The sequence below is a fragment of the Cryphonectria parasitica genome (genome assembly GCF_011745365.1).
Source record: "Cryphonectria parasitica EP155 unplaced genomic scaffold M406scaffold_6, whole genome shotgun sequence".
In the NCBI taxonomy this organism is placed as follows: Eukaryota; Fungi; Ascomycota; class Sordariomycetes; order Diaporthales; family Cryphonectriaceae; genus Cryphonectria; species Cryphonectria parasitica.
The window spans coordinates 1,770,965-1,787,823 of NW_024468914.1; the positions used below are offsets into that span (position 1 = coordinate 1,770,965).

Consider the following 16,859-nt stretch of genomic DNA (forward strand, 5'->3'; position numbering starts at 1 on the left):
CATTAAAAGATATTAAAATTTATTAAGCTTTAGAAAAAGAATTAAGAATATTCTATAATAATGCAATAGCTGCAAGAAGAATAAAGCAGAAAAATACAAATCTTATAAATTATTGCATCTCTTACTAATATTTATAATTATTTAGCAATCCATCAATCTAAACTTTATTATTAAGCTATCTTTCTTATAAGAACTCTTAATTAAAGTATAATACAATAGCATTCTAGTAATAGTTTGCAAACTAAGTAAGTACGCTTACTTTCTCTTCTATAAGAAAAGCAGTATAGCAGAGGAATTCGTATATGCATTTCTCAGAATAATCATTGCTAACTATAGTATATTAGAAGAAGTAATCTCTAATAGAAATAGAAAGTTTAATTCAAAGTTTTAAACTTTGCTTATAAAATAGCTTAGAATATACTATAGAATATTTATAGCATTTTATCTGCAAATAAATAAATAAATAGAAAGAATAAATCAGATTATTAAATAATATTTTCAATACTATATTAATTAGAAATAGAATAACTAAATTAATCTATTACTTTTTGCATAATTCGCTTATAATAGCGCAGATATAAGCATAATGAAGAAATTATTATTCTTTATACTTTATAAATACAATTCAATAGCTTATTACAAAGCACTGCTAGAAGCAAATATAGAAGCTGCAAACAAAAGAGTTAAGAAGATTAAGAAAATTCAGAAAGAACTCTGATTAGAATTATAATTCATTCAGAAATAAATAGCATATTATATAAACTTCAAAAGAATTAAGAGATTAATTCTATAAAAAGGAGATAAGATCTATCTACTTCGAAAAAATATTAAAATAATCAGATCTAGTAATAAACTCGATTACAAGAAGTTAGAGCTATTTAAAATCTTATAACAGATTTCTCTAGTTAATTATAAGTTAGTATTATCTTATAAGATAAGAATATACTCAGTTTTTTATATCTTATTACTGGAATTAGCAGCATAGGAAATACTAATGAATAATGCAGTAGAAGTGAAGAATAATGAATCAGAATACAAGATAGAAAAGATTCTCAAGCATAGAAGCATAAACAGTATAAGAGAATATCTTATCAAATGGAAAAGCTATTCAGCGAGCGAAAACTCATGAGAATTACAGAAGAATGTTAAGAATGCTCAAGAAAGAATAGCTGAGTATTGAAGAAAGAAGAAAACCTGTACTTAAGACAATCGCTCTGCTCTGAACCGAAACTCAGAAGCTTCAGAAATTTTACTTTCCAGAAAGCTCAACTAATCTACTATAGAATCTTTCAAATCTATAGAATTCCAATTGAAACTCTTAAAGAAAGGATTTCTAGCTATAATAACAGATTTCTCTGCTACTATAGCCTGCACTTCAGCAGCAATACACACTCTTTTAGCTTCAGCCTTCTCAGCTTTCATATAATTCAATTCCTTTATACAAATAATACTATAATGCAAAGCATATTTCATCTTCTTGAATTATATTTGCTTCTATTAATACAGATGGAAAAGCTTAATTTTTCTCTTTTCAATCTTATTTTCTAACTTTCAATATTAAATAGCAATATTGCAAAGCTTCTCAAAGAAAAAGCTTATAATATTATACTTGAAGCAGCTTAGTTAAATGCATTCAATATAATAAGAAGAGTTTCCAGAAAATATCTTACAGAATTCGAAACTACAATTCTTGCAATAGGAATAGATAGATATCTCAATAAAATTTTCCAAGAAGCGGGAAATCAAAAGATCTCGATCTTGGATACTCTTTGGAATGGAAGAAGATTTGCAAATATAGAATTTGTTAATTCTATTCAACATTTCAATTAGAAAAACAAGATTATATATACAAAGAACTTGCTAGAATACTTATAGAAGATTATTGAGAATAATAATTGATAGAAGAAAAATAATATTATAACTTATTTAATATGCAGATTATAGAATAAGCTTTACTAATTAAGGAACTAAGTATTATAATTCAATATTGAGTATTAATTAGGATTATATAATCTGGATTAGAATTGCTAGTGCAACTATATTAGCTATGAATATAGTTAATATATTTAGAGAAATGATTATAAGAAATTATAATATAGTTAGGTTAGTTAGAACTAAAGAGCTGAATATATAAGAATACATTTATTATCATTAGATGAATTCAGTATATAGCTCTTCAGTTGTTAATCTAAGTATTCAATCTTCTATACTGAGTAGCTTCAAAGGCAGTGAATACTTGCATTGCTTATCAGAACTTGTACAGTTCTGTATTCAAGAATTTGATACTTTGATACCGCTCTTGTTAGCATAAACTTCTTATATACTTAGGAATCTTCGGATTACTGCAGTGCTTATTACACCTGGAGTAATCGTGCAAGTGTTCACTGCTTTTAAAGCTATCAGAGTAGAAGAGTAATCTGATACTTAGATTAACAACTGAAGAGCTATATACTGAATTCATCTAATAGTAATAAACATATTCTTATATATTCAGCTTTTTAATATAGCTTGTTAGGATTGCTAGCGAATCTAGCAATTCAAAATGTAAAGCTCGTTAGGATCGCTAGCGAGCTCAACGATTCTCCCTTCTTTACAACCCTAACTCTAAGTTATATAATCAATGCTTTATTAGAATATTGGATTCTTAATATCTAGTTCTTATTACTTATAACTTGTTTTCGTAATCTGCATATTGAATAAGTTATAATATCATCTTTCTTCTATCAGTTATTATTCTCAATAATCTTCTATAAGTATTCTAGCAAATCTCTGTATTCATAATCTTGCCTTTCTAATCGAGATGCTGAACAGAATTAACAAAATTGCGAAACTGAAATCCTCGAATCCTTGCTCTAACAAAAAGAAGCAGAAAGATCTCCTTTTTCAGTTCATTCTTTCAAATAGTTTCGATATGCATCTCTGTTCTTATTGCAACAGTTGAAGCCTGCAATTGTATATCGTTTCTTCTCATAATTTATCCTGTTGCTTAGAGTATATTTCTCAGAATCGTGCTAAGTATGATATTCTGAAGCTGATGAATGCTGCTGAACTTTTTCTTATTTCTACTCAGCATTGAAAGTTGGAGAATAAGATAGAAGAGTTGGAGTTGAAATTGCTTTAATTGCATTAACAAAAGAAGATGTGATATTGTTGTGGTGGCTAGGGTAGTAGTTCGTGGGATGTGGAGTACAGTGGGTCAAGGGTTCTCATACATATAAAGGATATCACTCACTTTTCAAATTCTTTAGCTATAAGCAACAATGAAGCATCCTTTCTCTTCTTTTCAATTTTGAACCCTTTGGACAGGTCTAAGACAGGTTTTTTCATCCTGTTCTTGTGCCCGTGTGGCCTTAGTTTGCTGTTCTCATCTGCACAGGCACGCTTGGGTTGCACGAGCCCTTGCCCATTGCTTCAGCAGCTGTTTGTCCCTTTTTCTTTCGAGAGCGACGGCGCCCTAGTTCTGGTTCAATATAAGAGGATATTTCGAGCTATTTGTTAAGATCTCAAGAATCTCGAAGAGCTTGAGAAAGAAGAAGCTGAGGAAGCTGAGGCTGAGAGAATGTGTATTGCTGCTGAAGTGCAGGCTGTAGTAGCTGAGGAATCTGCTATTATAGCTGAAGATTCTTCTTTTGAGAGTTTTGACTGGAATTCTATAGATCTAAGGAATTCTATAATTAATTAGTTGAGTTTTCTAGAGAATGAAATCTCTAAAAGCTCTGAATTTCGGTTTAGAGCGGAGCAATCGTTTTAGATACTAGTTTTTCTTTTCCAATATTCAGCTACTTTTTTCTAAGTATTTTTAATGTTTTTCTGCAGTTCTTATAAGTTTTTGCTTGCTAAGTAGCTTTTCTATTTGATGAGATATTCTCTTATGCTATCTATGCTTCTGTGCTTAAGAATCTTTTCTACTTCATATTCTGATTCATTATTCTCCACTTCTGCTGCATTATTTATTAGTATTTCCTATGCTGCTGATTCTAGCAATAAGATATGAAAAACTGAGTATATTCTTATTCTATAAGATAATACTAATTTATAATTAATTAGAGAGATTTGTTATAAGATTTTGAATAATTCTAACTTTTTGTAATTGAGTTTATTGCTAGATTTGATTATTTTAATATTTTTTCGAAGTAGATAAGCTTTATCTCTTTTCTATAGAATTGATTTCTCAATTCTTTTGGAGTTTGTATACTGTATTATTCATTCTTGAACGAATTGTAATTCTGATTAGAGTTTCTTCTGAACTTTCTTAATCTTCTTAATTCTTTTATCTGCAGCTTCTATATCTGCTTCCAGCAATGCCTTATAATAAGCTATTAGATTATATTTATAAAATATAAAGAATAATAATTTCTTTATTATATTTGTATCTGTATTATTATAAGCGAATTATACAAGAAGCAATAGATTAATTTAGTTATTCTATTTCTAGTTAATATAGTATTAAAAATATTATTTAATAATCTGATTTATTCTTTCTATCTATTTATTTATCTGCAAATAAAATGCTATAGATATTTTATAATATATTCTAAGCTGTTTTATAAGCAAAGTTTAAAACTTTGAATTAAACTTTCTATTTCTATTAGAGATTACTTCTTCTAATATGCTATAGTTAGCAATGATTGTTCTAAGGAATATATATGCAAGTTCCTTTACTATACTGCTTTTCTTATAAAGAAGAAAATAAGCATACTTGCTTAGTTTGCAAACTATTACTAGAATGCTATTATATTGCACTTTAGTTAAGAGTTCTTATAAGAGAAATAGCTTAGTAATAAAGTTTAAACTAATGAATTGCTAAATAGTTATAAATACTAATAAGAGATACAATAGTTTATAAAGCTTATATCTTTCTGCTTTATTCTTTTTGCAGCTATTACATTATTATAGAATATTTTCAATTCTTTTTCTAAGATCTGATAAACTTCAGTATCTTCTAATATATTCATAGATTGCTCTGATTTCCTAATATCTGTATACTAGTATATTATATATATTCTTAATATAGTTGTTTTATTCGTTTGGAATTATTAATTTTGAATTCTTTTCCAAAGATTCTATTCTAAGAATAGCATTCAGTTCTCTGTATATATTAATAAGATTTTCTGATTCATCTTGAGCAAAGATATTCTATATATTTAAAGAGTTTGCATTTCGATAATCTGATCTTTTGCTAAAAGCATCTACTTATTCATTCTCTAAGCTTTTGCAGTATATAATCTTGAAATTGAATTATAAAAGGAATTCTGCTTATCTGATTTATTACTTATTCAAAATCTTAATTATTATGAATATAATCAGATTCTTATAATTCAAATAAATTATAATTAAATGCTATATACTAATGAAATAGTATTGCTATTTCTTAAAAGCTTTTACTATTGCTATAAGTTTCTAATTAGGAATTCTATAATTGATTTCCGAGCTATTCAACTTCTTTAAGAAGTTGCTTACAATTCTTAGATACTCTTGATTATCTTGCTAGCTAAGTTATTCTTCAAATGCATATTCTAATGTATTAGTTTCAATTTTAAAAGGTTTATAGAGATCTGCTTTATACAGAATTGATTCTAAGATAATATACTTAATAATCTTATCGAAAGCTTCTTATATTTTGAGAATTTATTCGAAAAGCTGCTTCTTTTTAGTAAGATTTGTAAGAGAATATATAATTTAGCTGTAGTTTCTAATGAATTGCTTGTAGAAGTTGATATATTCGAGAAAGAATCTAATATTTCTAATATTTCTGAGAACTAGCTAATTCTTAACAGCTTTTATCTTATTTTTCTGTAGCTTAATATATTCTAGCTTGATTATGAATCCGAGATAGTTAATCTTTTATATATAAAAATAACTCTTTGCGAGTTCTATAAGAAGTTTTGCATTTTGAAGCATTTGCAATACTGTTTTCATATATTTCTTATATTCTTCAAGTATTTAAGAATAGATAAGAATATTATTAAGATAAGCAATAATGAACTAATTCAGATACTTATATAGAATATAATTGATTATTTCTTGGAATAAAGCTGAAGCATTTGTTAGATTAAAGAGTATAATTAAATATTTATAGTATTCATAGTATATTTTGAAAGTAGTTTTCCATTCTTCTTCTTTCTTTATTCTGATCAGATTATAAGCTTCTTTCAGATTCAGAACTATAAATTACTATACTTCTTGCAATCTATTTTATAATTCTTTAATAAGTAGTAATAAATATTAGTTCTTAATTATAATATTATTAAGTTGCTTATAATTAATATATAGCTTAAGCTTGCTATTTTTCTTAAGTATAAATAGAATAAGATATTCTGCTAATAATTATAATAATTATATATATTCTTTCTTAAGATTCTTATTAAGATACTTCTTAAATGCTTTTAGCTATGCTTTATTTAATCTGTAGATAAGAAAGAATTTAGGCTGTTTTCCTTCTTATAGCGGGATCTTGTGGTTGTATGAGCTGTATTCTGGCAATTCTGTATTCAATTCTTTCTAGAATAGTTTCTTGAACTTGTAATATTCTTATAGTATGTTCGCAAGTATTAGTTCTGATTCTTGTACTGTTTCTGCTATTTAGAGGAATAGTAGATACTGCTAAGCATGCTTCTTTTCATTTGTTGTTTTTGGTAATGTTTTTAAGAGCTTTTGTTATAACTCATTCAACATGCAGGTCACCAGCCAGAACACTCGGGACAACTATTCGAAAGATAGGAAAGGATTCAACACTTCAAGAACTAAGGCTTACATAAGCAAGAATTAGGATTACAGGATCAGGATGGATCAGTAGCTAATTCATAGTAATCCGAATCAGTTGAATCATTCAGATAATCCAAGTAATCCAATAACTAATACTATCAACAGAACTGAAGAGCTGAATATATAAGAATATATTCATTTCCATTAGATAGATCTCGTATATAGCTCTTTAGTTATTAATCTAAGTATCAGATTACTCTTTACTCTAATAGCTTCAAAAGCAGTGAATATTCGCATTACTTACTAAGACTTGTATAGTTTTATATTCAAGAATTTGATATTTTGATATTGTTCTTATTAGTATAAATTCTCTTTATATACTTTAAAATCTTCGGATTGCTGCAATACTTATTACATTTTGATAATTCTTGTTTAGAAATAGTTTAGTATTATCCTTTTAAGTAATACAGAATATAATAGCTTTTCCAGAAACTTCTTTATTCTTATATATTCCTACTCAGAAAGAATTAGTTAACTAAATATACTAGCTTATTTAGCATATTCAGAATCTGTATGAATAATAATAAGCTTAGAGCGCTACTATTGCTAATTAATAAGCTTAGCTAGCTTAACAAGCTCAGCAGGCGCAGTCTATCTCTGCAATCACTAGTAGCGCTAGAAAAGCATATAAGATAGATAAGCTTGCTATATATAATAGCAATTAAAAGATGCTACATAGATTTCTCATTCACTGCAGAGCATATTTCCTATACTACAAGACTTAGTTTATCAAGAAATCTGAGAAAGTTATTCTTGCAGAAATTCATTTCGAAAAGAATGCTCTTATCTAGTACAAGCTTTCTCTATATAACTACTTAAAGCATCAGAATAATTCCGATATGCATATCCAGATTATTAAGAATATATTTGATTCTTTTGAAAGCTTTGAAAAAGCTCTTAAGGAAATCTTTAGTAATTCCAATAAAGAATGCATTACAGCTCAGCAGCTTATAGATCTCAAGCAAACTAAATCAGCTTCTGCTTATATAATCAGATTTAAGCAACTCTTAGCGCAACTTCTGTAGAAAGATAAGAATCTTATAAAGCATTATTATAAGAAATTCAAGAATGATATTAAAAATGAAATCTCTAAACAGAATTAGCTAAAGAACTTTGCAATATTCTCTAATTAAGCTATCTGCATTAATAACTGTTTGTATAAATAATAAATAGAGAAATTCAAAAAGAAAGAAAGCTAAACTTAGAGATTTTCAGCTAATATAAGCAAGAAACTTTAAAATAAGAATAGCAATTGATATAGCAGTATAGCTTAGAGCAGTACTATATATGCTAGTTTTATAGAACTTAATGCTACTAATAAACAGTATAGCAAAAGAAATAGCATTACTTGCTACAATTATAACAAATAAGAATATATTATATGCAACTACTATTAATCCCGGAAGAACAAATAGCAACTAGTTTAGAAAGAATACTAAATAAATATTACTTAATAATAGGAATCTAATCAACTAAGCAAAAACACTCTCTTGAAGCAAGTATTGAATTCTATTGATTACAGAAATCTTAGCTGAATATTCTGCTATAATAATAACTGCTTAATATATTTCTCAAGTAAGAAAGGCTTAGAATAGTTTCTTTAGAAATCTAAGCGCTGCAGATAAATAGTAATAGTAGAACGAGAATGTATGCTTAGCATCCTTACAAGTAGCAACTCGAACTGCTCTGATATTGTGGAATAAAGCATTCAAGCATTAGAAGAAGAGCTTAGCAATAATACTTTTTAATATTCTTCATTGCTTATACTAAGCACTATGATTAGAGATATGAATAAGAGATAATATTCTTTTAGCTACTAGTATAAATATCTAAGCAATACAGAAAATGCTTCTCAAGCAACAGAAGGATTAAGCTAGAGCAAACAATCTAGCAGCTTGCAGAAGCTTCATAAGAATAATATATTTAATAAGCTTAAAGGAAGGTTTCCTTTCAGCATTGAGTAGAATAAGAAAACAATATAAATCGAATATCTTGTTTACAGAATAGAGCTGAAAAAGCTTTTTATCTGCATTTCCTTGCAGAACATCGAGATATAAAAAGATAAGAATTTTTGAATCAGCTCATTTTACAACCTATATTATAAACTAGCATAAATCTCCTACATCTATTATAGCTGCAGAATGCATTTCTCAGACAAGATGCAATACAAATAGTTTCTCATTAGAGAACTAGGATAAATCCTTCAAACTGTTGAAGAATAGAAACTCTGCTTCAGTGTTATAACTCATCCAACATGCAGGTCACGAAAACAGATTACAGGCAAACAAGGACCAGATATCATAACTCAACATCAGACAACTCACAAGGATTATGTAACTCAGGATTAGGATTACAAGCCAACCAATCGAACAATAGAACGATCATTAGTAATCACTAGCGCTCAGTAATTAGTAGTAATTCGGAATAATCAGTGATGATCTGAGATGATTACCAGCAAGCAAGAAACTGAAGAACCAGGTATATAAAGATTTACATTTCTTACTGCTAGATAGATTTCCTTCAGATAGTTCTTCAGTTATCAATCTAAGTATTCAGTCTTCTATACTAAGTAGCTTCAAAAGCAGTAAATACTTGCATTGCTTATCAGAACTTGTACAGTTCCGTATTTAAGAACTTAATACTTTAATACTGCTTTTGTTAGCATAAATCTCTTATATACTTAGGAATCTTCAGATTGCTGCAGTATTCATTACATTTTGATAATTCTTGTTCAAGAATAGTTTAGTATTATCTCTTAAGCAATACAGAATACGATAGCTTCTTCAGAAATCTCTTCATTCTTGCATGCTTCTACTCAGAAGAAACTAATTAATCAGATATATTAGCTTATCTAGCATATTCAGAATCTGTATAAACAATAGCAAGCTCAGAGCGCCACTATTGCTAATCAGCAGGCTTAGCTAGCTTAATAAGCTCAGCAGGCGTAATTCATCTCTGCAGTTATCAGTGATACTAAGAAAGCATACAAGATGAATAAGCTTGCTATATATAACAGTAATCAGAAGATGCTGCATAAGTTTCTTACTTACTGCAAAGCATATTTCTTGTATTATGCAATCCAGTTTACTATAGAATCTGAAAAGATTATTCTTACAGAAACTCATCTTAAAAAGAATATTCTTATCTAATACAAGCCTTCTCTATATAACTACTTAGAGCATTAGAATAATCTTAATGTATATATTCAGAGTATTAAGAATATATTTAATTCTTTTGAAAGCTTTAAGAAAGCTTTTAAGAAAATCTTTAATAATTTCAATAAAGAATATATTATAGCTTAGCAGCTTATAAATCTCAAACAAACTAAGTTAGCTTCTGCTTATATAATCAGATTTAAGCAATTCTTAGTGCAATTTCTGTAGAAAGATAAGAATCTTATAAAGTATTATTATAAGAAATTCAAGAATGATATTAAAGATGAAATCTTCAAACAGAATTAGCTAGAGAATTTTATAACGTTTTCCAATCAAGCTATTTATATTAATAATTATTTATATAAATAATAAATGGAAAAGTTCAAGAAGGGAAGAAGCTAGACTTGGAGATTTTCAGCTAATATAAGTAAGAAACTTCAAAATAAGAATAGCGATTAATATAGCAGTACAGCTTAAAGCAGTACTATGCATGCTGATTCTATAGAACTCAATGCAGCTAATAAGTAGTATAGCAAGAAGAATAATATTACTTGCTACAACTATAACAAATAAGAATATATTGCATGCAACTGCTATCAGCTTTAAAAGAATAAATAGCAACTAGTTCAGAAAGAATATTAGATAAATATTGCTTGATAATAGAAACTCAATCAACTAAGCAAAAATACTTTCTTAGAGCAAGTATTGAATTCTATTAATTATAGAAATCTTAGCTGAATATTCTGCTACAATAATAACTGCTTAACATATCTCTCAAGTAAGAAAGATTCAGAATGGTTCCTTTAGAAACCTAAGCGCTATAAGCAGATAGCAATAGCAGGGCGAGGGTATATGCTCAGCACAATTACGAGCAGCAATAACTTGAACTGCTTCGATATTACTAAATGAAGCATTCAAGCGCTGAAGAAAGAGCTTAATAATAATGCTCTTCGCTATTCCCTATCATCTGCACCAGATACTATAATCAGAGAAATAAACAAAGAATAATATCCTTTTGATTATTAGTATAAATATCTAAATAATACCGAAAACGCTTTTCAAGCAATGAAAAGATTAAGTTAGAATGAATAATTTAATAATTCACCAGAGTTTCTCATAAACAATGAATCTAAGAAGCTTATAAAAAGATTTCCCTTTAGCATTAGATAGAATAAGGAAACAATATAGATTAAATATCTTGTTTATAGAATAGAGCTGGAAGAACTCTTTATCTGCATTTCCTTGCAAAACATTGAAGCATAAGAGAATAAGAATTCTCGGATTAGCTTACTTTACAATCTATACTATGAACTAGCTTGAATCTCCTGCATCTATTATAGCTGCAGAATGCATTTCTTAAACAAGATGCAATACGAATAGTTTTCTGTTAGAGAATCAGAACAAATCCTTCAGGCTGTTGAAGAACAGAAACTTCACTTTAGAGAGATTCTTAATAAACAATACTATAATGCATATATCAAGCTATTGGATAATTGCTCTATATAATGTATAGATAAAAAAATAGAGTGATAGCAGTATAAGATGATATTCTGCATAATTCATATTAATAATAAAGTTTGCAACTAATATTAATAGAAGAAAGATTAGAAATAATAATAATATAAGCAAAAGCAAGCTAAGAAGCTTGCTTAAGAAGCAGCAAAATAAGCTTAGAAGGATAAGCAGTTCTTAGCAAATTCAAAAGAATAGGATTGCTTATAAAGAAATGTTATAACTCATTCAACATGCAGGTCACAGAACAGGTCACGAGTAACAGAGATCAGGTGTTGAAGACTCAACGTTCTAACAAAGCATTGATTACATAACCTAGGGTTAGGGTTGCAGAAACCTAACCAATCAGACAGCAAGACGATCACTCGTGATCACTGATGCTCAGTGATCAGTAGTAATTCAGAATAATCAATGGTAATCTGGAATGATTATCAGCAAGCAAAGAACTGAAAAACTAAGTATATAAAGATTCACATTTCTTACTGCTAGATAGATTTCCTTCAGATAGTTCTTCAGTTATCAATCTAAGTATTCAGTTTCATATACTGAGTAGCTTCAAAAGCAGTAAATACTTACATTGCTTATTAGAACTTATACAGTTCCGTATTCAAGAATTTGATACTTTAATACTGCTTTTGTTAGCATAAACTTCTTCGTATACTTAGGAATCTTCAGATTGCTGCAATGCTTATTACATTTTAATAATTCTTGTTTAAGAACAGTTCAGTATTATCTCTTGAGCAATACGGAATATGATAGCTTTTCTAGAAACTTCTTCATTCTTGCGCGCTTCTATTCAGAAGGAACTGGTTAATCAGATATACTAGCTTATTCAGCATATTCAGAATCTGTATGAATAACAGCAGGCTTAAAGCGCTACTATTGCTAACTAATAAGCTTAGCTAGTTTAGCAAGCTTAATAAGCGCAGTTCATCTCTACAGCTACCAATGATGCTGGAAAGGCGTATAAGATAAACAAGCTTGCTATATATAATAGCAATCAGAAAATGCTGCATAAATTTCTTATTCACTGCAGAGCGTATTTCTTATATCATATAACTCAGTTTACTATAAAATCTGAAAAGATTATTCTTACAGAAACTTGCTTTGAAAAGAATGCTTTTATTTAATACAAGCCTTCTCTATGCAATTACTTGGAGCATTAGAATAATCCTAATGCATATATTCAGAGTATTAAGAATATATTCGATTCCTTTGAAAGCTTTGAGAAAGCTCTTAAAGAGATCTTTAGTAATCCTAACGAAGAATGCATTACAGCTTAGCAGCTCATGAACCTCAGATAGATCAAGTTAGCTTCCGCTTATACAGTTAGATTCAAGCAACTCTTAGCAAGATTTTCGTAAGAAAATAAGAATCTTATGAAATACTATTATAAGGAATTCAAGAATAATATTAAGAATAAAATTTCTAAACAGAATTAGCTAGAGAACTTTGCAATATTCTCTAATCAAGCTATTTATATCAATAATTATCTGTATAAATAATAAATAGAGAAGTTTAAGAAGAGAAGAAGCTAGATTTAGAAGTTTCCAGCTAATACAAGCAAGAAACTCTAAAACAAGAATAGCAATCGATATAGCAGTACAGCTCAGAGCAGCACTATATATACTGATTTCATAAAACTCAATGCAGCTAATAAGCAGTATAGCAAGAGAAATAGCATTACTTGCTACAACTGCAACAAACAAGAACATATTGCATGCAACTGCTATTAATTCCGGAAGAATAAATAGCAATCAGTTCAGAAAGAATGCTAGATGAATATTGCTTAATAACAGAAACTCAATCAACTAAGCAAAAACATTCCTTCGAAGCAAGTATCGAACTCTATTAATTATAGAAGTTTTAGCTGAATATTCTGCTATAATAATAATTGCTTAATATATCTCTTGAGTAAGAAAGATTTAGAATGATTTTCTCAGAAACTTAAGCGCTACAAGCAGGTAGCAACAGCAGAGCGAGAGTATATGCTTAGCATAATTACAAGCAGCAACAACTCGGACTGCTCCGATGTTACTGAATAAAGCATTCAAGCGCTAGAAGAAGAGCTTAACAATAGTGCTCTTCGCTATTCCCCATCATCTGCATTAGATACTATAACCAGGGAAATGAACAAAGAATGATACCCTCTTGATTATTAATATAAATACCTAAATAACACCGAAAACGCCTCTCAGACAACGGAAAGATTAAGCTAAAACGAACAATCTAACGATTCACTGGAGTCTCCCGTGAATAATAAACCCAAGAAGCTTACAGAAAGATTCCTCTTCAGCATAGGATAGAATAAGAAAATAATATAAATTGAATATCTTGTTTATAAGATAGGATTAAAGAAGCTCTTTATTTACATTCCCTTGCAAGATATTGAGGTATAATAAAACGAAGATTCTCGGATTAGCTCATTTTACAATCTATACTACGAATTAGCTTGAATCTTCTGCATCTATTATAGCTGCAGAATGCATTTCTTAGATAAGATACAATACGAATAATTTCCCATCAAAGAATCAGAATAAATCCTTTAAGCTATTGAGAAACAGAAACTCCGCTTCAGAGAGATTCTCAACAAGCAATACTATAATGCATATATCGAGCTACTGAATAATTGCTCTATGCAATGTATAGATAAAAAGATAGAATGATAGTAGTGCAAGATGATATTCTATACGATTTACATTAATAATAAAATTTGCAATTAGCATTGATAGAAGAAAGATTAGAAATAATGATAATATGAGCAAAAACAAGCTAAGAAGCTTGCTTGAGAAGCAGCAAAGCAAGCTTCGAAGAACAAGCAGTTTTCAATAAATTCAAAAGAACAGGATTGCTTATAAAGAAACTGCAGATAATTAGATTAGAACAGTTCTTATATGAAGCTTCTAAAACAAATTATGCTTATATTAAGTTTAATATATATATTCAAGAATACAAATATAGCATACTATTGAATAGTAATACTTAGAGAAACTTTATATTTCTATATATCATTAATCAAGCATAATTATAATAGAAATGAAAAAGATGCTTATATACTCTTAATACTGTAAAAGAATAATCTATTGCATATAACTAAGAAGTAATCAATAAGAAAACTAATCATCTATCTATCTTGATTCAAGAATATATAATCAGAGCTTCCTTTGATATTACGAATACAGCATAGCATAAGCTAATTATAAAGCTTCCATAGCTTAAGAAGTATAATTCTCGAATCGATTGAACTACTAGCTAGATCTTATGAGAACAAGCTATATCCAGAGAAATAATCATAATTAACAATGCAGAATCGAAGCTAGTGATTGAAGAATACTCAGGAAAAGAAGCTTTATATAACTTCATATATACTTTCAAGTTAGCAGAGCTAGCAGTTCAAGGAGAAGAATCTAATGATAAGCGAACTCAAATAGTGCTAGAGCGCTAATAGGTTAGCAAAACAATAGAAGCAAAACTCTCAGCAAGTTGATCCGCTTTAGAGCAATAAGGAAAAGCTTCAGAATGTGAATTATGAACCTATACAGGAAAAATCTCGAAACCAAGCTTTCAAGCGCTTAGTTTAGCTTGAAGCGAATACTCAAGATCCTTGAAAATGCTATCAGAAAAGAAGCATGCTTAATAATATCTACTATTTCTTCAGATAGCAGAAATAGTATAAGAACTAGAATCAATACTTGCAAACATATTACAAGAATATTATAAGTTCAAAAAACTATTCCAGAAAGAATTGAATACAGGATTGCTAGAATATAGCTCATATAATTACAAGATTCTGCTACAAGAAGAGAAACAGCTTAAATTCTTCCTTATTTATAGATTAGATAAAATATAGCTAAAAGCATTTAGAAAGTATCTTAATAAGAATCTTAAGAAAGAATATATATAATTATTACAATTATTAGCAGAATATCTTATTCTATTTATACTTAAGAAAAACAGCAAGCTTAAGCTATATATTGATTACAAGCAACTTAATAATATTACAATCAAGAACTAATACTTGTTGCTACTTATTAAGAAACTACAAAATAGATTGCAAGGAGTACAGTAGTTTACAGTTCTGAATTTGAAAGAAGCTTATAATCTAATTAGAGTAAAGAAAGAAGAAGAATGAAAAACTGCTTTCAGAATATGCTATAAACACTACAAATATTTGATTATACTCTTTGATTTAATAAATATTTCAGCTTTATTTCAGAAAATAATCAATTATATTCTATGCAAGCATCTAAATTAATTCATTATTGCTTATCTTGATAATATTCTTATTTACTCTTGAATATTGAGAGAATATAAGAAATATGTGGAAATAGTATTGCAAATGCTTCAAGATGCAAAACTTCTTATAGAACCTGCAAAGAGCTACTTTTACATACAAAGAGTTAACTACCTCGGATTTACAATCAAGCTGAGATGTATCAAGCTATAGAAGAATAAAGTAGAAGCTATTAGGAATTAGCTAATTCCTAGGAATATTAGAGATATTAGATCTTTCCTCAGATATATTAACTTCTACAAGCAGTTCATTAAGAACCATAGCTGAATCATACACTCTCTTACAAATCTTACTAAGAAGAAACAGCTTTTCGAATGAATTTCTAAGATATAAGAAGCTTTTAATGAAATTATCAAATACATTATCTCAGAGCTAGTTCTATATAAAGCAAATCCTTACAAACTCTTTGAAATTGAAACTAATGCATCGAGATATATACTTAGAGAATAACTTAGTTAGCAAGATAATTAAGAATATTTAAGAATTATAAGCAATTTCTCAAAGAAGTTAAATAATTCGGAAATTAACTACAGAATCCCTAATCAGAAACTTATAGCAATAATAAAAGCTTTCAAAAAGTAGCAATACTATCTTATTAGCATATAATACCCGATTATAATTCACTTGAATTACAAGAATCTAACTACATTCATAATAACTAAGATTTTGAACAAGCAATAAGTTAAATAAGCAGAATTTCTCTTATAGTTCAACTTTAAGATTGTACATTACAAAAGCTCAGAAAACGGATAAGCAGATGCTTTCAGCAGAAGATCAGATTATTAAGATGCAGATTCTTCAGATATACAGAACATCTTTGCTCAAAATGAATCAGAAAATCTTGTTAATGCATATAGAGAACTGAATGCTGCTCTCAGAATAGAATCCTCAGAAAAAGATTTAGAATTAATGATTTCAGAAGAACAAAACAATTACATCAGGGATATATACAGTGCATTAGTATACGGATATTAGAAAATCAGAGCAATCTATGAATGCATTAAAAAGCACTGAAATCTACTAAGCCTTAGAAAAAGAATTGAAAATATTCTATAATAATGCAATAGCTGCAAGAAGAATAAAGCAGAAAGATATAAGCTTTACAAACTACTGCACTCTTTATCAGTACTTAC

General features: G+C 28.5%; 1 protein-coding gene across 1 annotated transcript; it reads left to right on the forward strand.

Moving 5' to 3' along the window:
- Positions 1-7,556: 7,556 nt before the first annotated feature.
- M406DRAFT_261078 (uncharacterized protein) lies at positions 7,557-7,790 on the forward strand (the record flags this gene model as incomplete). The annotated part of the gene is made up of 1 exon (XM_040917414.1): positions 7,557-7,790. A coding segment is annotated over one exon (234 nt), but the record flags the coding sequence as incomplete, so codon positions are not given.
- Positions 7,791-16,859: the final 9,069 nt, after the last annotated feature.